Source organism: Rhinoderma darwinii, chromosome 2 (assembly GCF_050947455.1).
Source record: "Rhinoderma darwinii isolate aRhiDar2 chromosome 2, aRhiDar2.hap1, whole genome shotgun sequence".
Lineage (NCBI taxonomy): Eukaryota > Metazoa > Chordata > Amphibia > Anura > Rhinodermatidae > Rhinoderma > Rhinoderma darwinii.
The window spans coordinates 431,178,977-431,186,982 of NC_134688.1; the positions used below are offsets into that span (position 1 = coordinate 431,178,977).

General features: G+C 37.7%; 1 protein-coding gene across 1 annotated transcript in view; it reads right to left on the minus strand.

Moving 5' to 3' along the window:
* The window catches only part of GRPR (gastrin releasing peptide receptor), a 90,048-nt gene extending 82,797 nt beyond the window's left edge, over positions 1-7,251 (minus strand). The window contains exon 1 of the mRNA XM_075850880.1: positions 6,322-7,251. Coding sequence (XP_075706995.1) covers positions 6,322-6,734 — 413 coding nt within the window. The 5' untranslated portion in view covers positions 6,735-7,251. The remainder of the gene's footprint in view (positions 1-6,321) is intronic.
* Positions 7,252-8,006: the final 755 nt, after the last annotated feature.

Below are 8,006 nucleotides of genomic sequence, written 5' to 3' on the forward strand. Positions count from 1 at the left end.
GTCATTTCATTCCATGTCACATGGATGAAGAAGCACAGAATTCTAGGTAAGTATAAGATTTTTTTTCTTTTTGAGTTGCAATTTTTGTAGCGGGATTGCAACTTTTTGACCGCAAATATCGCAACATCTGCTATTTGTTGCGGGTTTTACCTCCCCATTGAATTCAATAGGTAAAAAGCGCAACAAAAAAGCAAATACAATTGACATGCTGCGGATTGAAACAATGCACCGCAGGTCAATTTCTGAGCGTTTTTTTCCTCTTATCATTTACGTAGAATGTGAATGAGATTTGTTTAAATCTCATCCACTTTGCTGCTACTGTATTATGCCACGGATTTTCCACAACAAGATCCGTTGCGGATAATCCACAGTATTTCCGCTACGCGTGAACTTACCCTTAATGTGGAAATGTATGTCTATGTTTATCATTACTTCACTAAAATATAAAACTCAATAAGAAATGTGTTGTTTTATAGCCAGAAATAGATTTCTTCCCATGTCCTAATATCTACTAATAATATTAGAAAAAAACGTTAGCTCACTAATATTGTATGCGCCAAATCCCATTAGACATATAGACAAGTGCTCTATTCATTACAGCACTTAGAACTGTTACAAATCTAATTTACTGTCAAATAGATTATTCCAACAGTCGTCTTCACTCAGCCTGTTCTTGTAGTCTCTGGGAGATTGCAATGTCACACGATAATCAACCACGATTTAGAAGTAGGCAGCATTGGCAAGGTAGAAATCTATTGGCATAATACAGAGGTTTCTGTTAGAACTTTTGTGATACGACCACATACTTAGTCCACGGACTCTACTTATACAAGGTGTTCACAATTTTGAAATATTTTGAAATACCTTTCTTGGGCTTTTTTAAGGGTTTGTCCTTAAAGGAATATTTTCATATAATAATTTATATGACACACGCACGCGCTCTGAGGCCCTCAGTGGATATGAGTTCAAGACTGCGGACATAAAGGGAACTATCATCATATAATGACCTACAGCGTATTACCAGAACAGTCTCTCGTAGGTTGTTTTCTGACCGATTTTTCTTATGTCTAAGCTGCTCAGAGCAGCAGCTCTAGAAATATGGCAGCGCTCATTACAATTAAACAAAATAGAATAAAAAAAAGAAAATAATCAGAAAATAAGAGCAGATTAGAGAAAAGTAATTGGAGAAAATGAAGACTGGCGTTTCATATGCAAGTCTTCTTAATAAATTAGGCCATCTGTTTGCCAGAAAGTGAAATCTATACCAGCCATGAGTGTAGATTTCCGCCATAATTTGCGCCAGTTTCTGGTAAATCTGTCGGGCTCCACCCACTTGTCATAAAAGTTAATAAATTACCCCCATTTTGTTTTTGCATAGACTTTTAATTATTGCAAAAAAATAATAATTATATATTGCCTTTAAATAGAACCTGTCCTCTCTCCTGACATTTCTGTTTTAAAACATACTTTTATTTGCCATAACATAACAATGCTGTGACATCTTTTCTTAGAACATTACTGGATCACACCGACCCACGCAAGGATCCCCTCGGCGTTGTGGAGCGGCTCCGTTCGTCGCGGGGACAGGGCCTAAGTGAGTACATTTTTTTAGTTTTATTTGTTCGGGGGGCACTGTCTACAAGGGGGAGTTAGGGGGCTGTATGGCACTGTCTACAATGGGGAGTTGGGGGGCTGTATATCACTTTATACAAGGGGGAGGTGGGGGCACTGTCTACAAGGTGAGGTGGGGGGCTGTATGTCACTAATGGGGGCACTATGTACAGGGGGTTTGTATGGTACGATCTACAAGGGGGAGGGGTTGCACTATCTACAAGGGGGGTCTGTATGGCACTGTCTACAAAGGGGAGGGGGCACTATCTACTGGGGGTCAGTATGGCACAATCTACAGGGGGGCTGTATCGCACAATCTACAGGGATGCACTATCTACATGGGGGGCTGTGTATGACACCCAAGAAAGGCGAGGGCGACCCAGTCAAAAGTTTGCTATGGAGCCCAGTCTTTCCTAGTTACGCCCCTGAATCTTACTTATGTGGGATCCTGTGATGAAGAGATTTTGGATGTTATTCTCTCACGCTGCACCCTTAGCATGACTCCATCAGTGCCTGCCATAGGTCTGTCATAGTGCACATCCACTACATCAATAGTGATGGATCCTGTAACGTCTAGGAGAGATAATGGGCAGTTCATGACACCAGTGTAATGATATGCATGAAGCATGTAGGAAGAAATCCCTAGATTTACACATTACTAGACCCCAGATAAGACCAGGTAAGGGCCAACCAACCAACAACTTCATTTTTTTTTCGTCTTTGTATAGAACTTTGATTTAAAGAAATTGTCCGATGATTGCATGGAGGCAGCTGCGGAAACCCCGATCAGATGATGGCACCTGCGCAATGTGCTACTACATGACAAGGGAATGGAGGACTGTATAATATCTGGTAGTGCAGAGTCTGCCTGATTAAGAGCTGCTCTTCGCAGTAGTCCTACGCTCTGGCTGATAAATGGAGGTCCCAAATGAAACCCGTTCTATAACGACCATATGAACTGTAGTAGGTACAGAGGAGAGCACTGATAGCATGGTGTCTTTCCTTTTAATTACAATTCAGGGCCTGTTTGACAAAATGTTTTACTATTCTTGTATTATATCGTTTAATGTATACATACATATTATGTTGTAATGTTACTGGTCTTATGAACAGATCACAGAGTAGGAGCACAACACTGTATAACTATCCATCCTTCTACCTATCAATCGAAGTTCCTTTATCTTTGTTCTCAAGTCTTAATGCTATTCTATTTTATCTACTTTAAGAGCATGCGACCTCTTATTGATTTCACCTTGAGACCTAATTATGACTTTTCCAGCCTACTCCCCACCCCCAAGAGAAGTCAGCCACTTTAACTTGTACAGAGGGATATAGCATGCAGACCCTTACCAATACCTTGTAAATATTCATCAAACATCACTACTTATTGATGCAAAGATGGGTAATTATAAACTACATCTTCCGTTGTTGAGAGTGTGACCTTTGTCTATTAAAATAGCAACCAGTTCTGAAAAATTAATAACAAGACGGTGTAGATAGATAGACAGACAGACATAAAATAGATAGATAGCTAGATAGGAAGATAGGCAGATAGATAGATAGGCAGATAGATAGATAGGCAGATAGATAGATAGGCAGATAGATAGATAGGCAGATAGATAGATAGGCAGATAGATAGGCAGATAGATAGATAGGCAGATAGATAGGCAGGCAGATAGATAGGCAGATAGATAGATAGATAGATAGATAGATAGATAGATAGATAGATAGATAGATAGATAGATAGATAGATAGATAGATAGATAGATAGATAGATAGATAGATAGATAGATAGATAGATAGATAGATAGCCGAGTTAAGCCTAAAATGCATCAGTTGCTACAATTATATTTGTGACAACAATATAGTGATTTTATACGAGCTTTGCAGTCCTGGGACTAGACGGTCTTCTTACAATGGTACCACAATGTACTGCAATGAGCCCATGTACCTACAGCATTCTCACAGTTGTAAATATACAATATCTTTTCATCGCTCAGCAGTATTTACCTGCATTGCTATAGAAAATAACACATCAGGTTTACACTCTTGGCTTTACTATAACCATAAACATATAGAACATAGAAACATTGTAACATATATGTTAATTAGAGGAAAGCTGTCACGTCAAACACGCAGTCTGATTTGAAGGAATGTTATAGAGCAGGAGTAGCTGAGCAGATTTATATATAGCTCTGTGTGTGTGTGTGTGTGTGTGTGTGTGTGTGTGTGTGTGTGTGTGTGTGTGTGTGTGTGTGTGTGTGTGTGTGTGTGAAAAGATACAAAATAATCATTGATTTAAATCTCCTGCCTTAAGAGTCCTGTGGGCGGTCCTACTCAGTGATTGGCAGCTGTCTCTGTATAACTATAAATACAGAAATAGCTGTCAATCAGTGGCTGAGACCACCCACTGGACTCTGACAGCGGGGATTTCATTGAATAAATTACAGGATATCCTGAATCTATATATCAGTCTACTGCTCCTCCTGCTCTATAACATGCCTGCACATAGGACATGTTCAATCTGACTGGTTCCCTTTAACCATGTAATAGGGATATATGGACAGATAATAGAGAGTGCATGGCAGGTGTCATTTTACTGAATGTTTACGATGATTTGAAAGCACCCATCTCAAAGCAGTGGAGAATTTAGAATAACATGTGTTCTCATCTTACAACTATCTGCTGGTAATATTGCAATGTACAAATATGCTTAGTGTTTGGTCTGTACTTGCCAGATACTACTGGACAGAGACATATAAGGTTGACTCAGTGTTTTATGAAGACTGTCACACTCCTCTACTATACATTTTTCAAGTTTAATCCCATAGGTTTATTTAGTTGGAATGAAGCCACTTCTCTGCAGCATCTTAATGCTGTGAGATACTTGGAGGGTATCACTGAGCAGAGATATCCAACTGCAGGTAATCTTTTCAATATCTTCTCATCCCTTTAGTGACCCAAGCTGTTATTGCAAAATAATTAAACAGTCTTGTGATAAACCCTGACACAGAATCCTGAATGATGCCCTGTGCCCATTATCCTAAACCTGGTATCTTGGAAAAAGAAGGAACATGATGAAACTGAATAATGAGCCCGTGCTGTGCAGCTATCTGCAACTCATGCCAGATGATCTCCTACTGTGTGTGTGCATTATGTTATTGGCCATGTCCAATAACATCAGTATTGCGTATAAAGGTAAGTGAACTCACTAAGGTGAAGAACACATGGAGCAGATGAAAGAGGAAAGAGATTAGATCCAATTCAGCCCTGGAAGCTTGTTAATTTCCAGCATGTTACAATATTATTATGAATACATATACAATAATAAGAAACATTCAACTGCAGCAAGGTAGCAGTCAATTTTTGGGATTTTATATGGTTTCCATCACATTGTCTTTTTTATGAAACAGGCATGTGTGCACTATATGTGTCTATAGGGAAATAATACTGTGAAATGAACTGGAGACAGGGACCTGCTTGAGTTCATGTATAAACAGCACTGCGGAATGTGTTGCTATATAAAAAAAAAAGGAAAATAAATAAAAATATATCAGTGTATATCATGGCATGAAGGTATGTATAATTTTGCAACCATTTTTTATTTAATTTCTTTTTATTGCTAGAATGCATCTACAATAAAAAAAAAGCAGCACCTTTGCAAATAGATTAAACTGATTAGATAGATAGATAGATAGATAGATAGATAGATAGATAGATAGATAGATAGATAGATAGATAGATAGATAGATAGATAGATAGATAGATAGATGTTAGGCTTTTAATATTGTTTTACTGTTACATTTCATAAAATAGGTAAAATATGGTCAGTAGTGTATTTATAACTTATTACATGTTATCAAGGTATACAGTAGTGTATGTAAAACATAATGAGTAGTAAAATCACAAGTAACCCAAATAGTATGGTTACTTATCAATAAACAGGAAAACTGCTATTCTACAGGATGTGGATGAATGGTGTATTTAATTTCCATACAATATGTAGACTATACAAAGGTTATTTGGAAGTTATATCACCAATGGATAAATTAAAAAAAATGATACTGCTTGAAGCCAAATTCCATCCAACACCTGAATATTAAGTAACATTTAACCATAAAGTTCACCTGCCCCATGTCACACTTATTTGAGTCCAGTAAGATGGAATATGGGAATTTGGCAGTGTCCTCATATTGAAGAGCTGTTGGTCACTGTGTGAGATAGATAGATAGATAGATAGATAGATAGATAGATAGATAGATAGATAGATAGATAGATAGATAGATAGATAGATAGATAGATAGATAGATAGATAGATAGATTTATTTTTTTTACCCTGCAGAGCCACAGCTTAAAAGCTTTACAAAATAAGAGCACCCAGATTTCATGTCCCTGGACACACATGAGTGTGACATAAGGGGAGTGGGATATTTGGGTTAACTGCAGTCCCTCCTAAATATTCAGATTCTGAGTTTGGCCTAAAATATGTTACTTCTACAATCATATTTATATTATTAACAGTTAATATTTGATCTACTATAGATGATAATAATAATAATAATAATAATAATAATAATAATAATAATAATAATAATAATAATAATAATAATAAGTATAATAATAATTGATAATACAATAATAATATAAACAAATATTAAATGCATACATTAACAGATGTTCCTATGGGATGAAAACCACTGGCATACATACCTGTCAGCTGAGAGGGCAGTCAGGGTGAATACTGATACCCCAACAGATGTAAGCTGTATGAAAGGAATGAGCTTGCAGCCCACCCTGCCAAACAACCACTTATCTGCCAGGTATCTGCTGGCATCCACAGGGGCACAAGTGACCAACAACAGCAGATCTCCCAAAGCCAGGCTGGAGATGAACAGATTAGGGACATTTCTCATAGATTTTACAGTGCAGAAAATCTTGATTAAGGTCACATTTCCAACAAGTCCTACAAGGATGATGAGCCCATACACAGGAGCGATGGCATAAGTGACCCCAGGGTAGAACCAGTCCTCTGCAGAGTGGTTTGAGCTCTGATTAAAACAGGAGCTGGTGAGAGCAAAGTTATCCCCTTCAAAGTCAAGCAGCAGGCAGTTTTCAGGGCTCATTGTCACAATGTGGTAAAGCACCAGGTAAAGTTAGAGGTGCTTATATTGTATTATACTCACTGTCAGCCCATTAAGTCTTCACATGCTGAGATGTATTCACATTTTTAGAGGATGACTCTTATTTCTGCTTTTAATCCTTTATTGCTTCATTGTTGCCGTATTTTTCTGTGTCCTCCTTGACCCTACTATGATCCTTTATGACACTATTATAATGGATCCTTTTTGATTCCTCACTTCCAAACTCCTTGACAGTTTAAAATATAAGCCAAAGTAGATAATGGAGTAGATTGCACATACCTTGCATTCACTTCTGAGTCCAGTCTGTGTGATGCACTGCTGTTATTCTGCTGTAAAAAGAATTCAGTGCAGTTGCTTTAAATCTTGTAGAAATCCTGAGGTTTGCATGAGTCCACCTGCTCGCACTGTACTACAAAGCAATGTAACCTGGAAAGCCTGACAAGTGCTGCTGTGTTCTGTGAATCTAAGATGTGTGCAGAGAAATGACAGAAACCTCCTACTGGGCAAACTGGGCACTGCTACTGGGAGAACATCAAGCAAATCCTCTTTTTCCTGCTTGCTTTTTACAAGAATAGTATGCTCTGTATTTGTAGGGACTATGATGCAAGCACACTATGACTGCTGATTTGCTGAGGCACATACAACATAATTGTAATGTATGTATCCAGACACTAGTGAGTAAAATACAGTGCAGGACTTAATGAAGGTGCAAATTCATGGAAGAATACTTTACATGGAAGAATATACATGGAAGAATACTTTACTATCAAATATAAAGCCTGATATGACTATCTATCTAGATACAAAAACAGAATCCAGCAGCACAGGCTTGAAAAAGGCTCGGGTTGTGTGAGCCGAAATGTCGCACTTTTGGGGTCAATATAGAACCCTCTTTTTTCACTATAAGCCTTTGTGAGTGCTGCCTATTTACTACTTTTTATCTATCTATCTATCTATCTATCTATCTATCTATCTATCTATCTATCTATCTATCTATCAAAATCCTTTATCAATGGGACCCAATAGTTACTAAATTCTGGAATAGTGGATAGTGATAGAAAATGTACAACTCTCACTTGGAAGGGTATAGAATCTTCATAAGGAAATCCCAAAATTAAACCCCTTTAACCTAATTGTTGTCCGGTTCCCAACACAGCTGATTTGTTCCATATACAGTTAGGTACAGAATCATTTGGACAGTGATACAATCTTCATGATTTGGGCTCTGCGTGCCACCACATTGGATTTGAAATT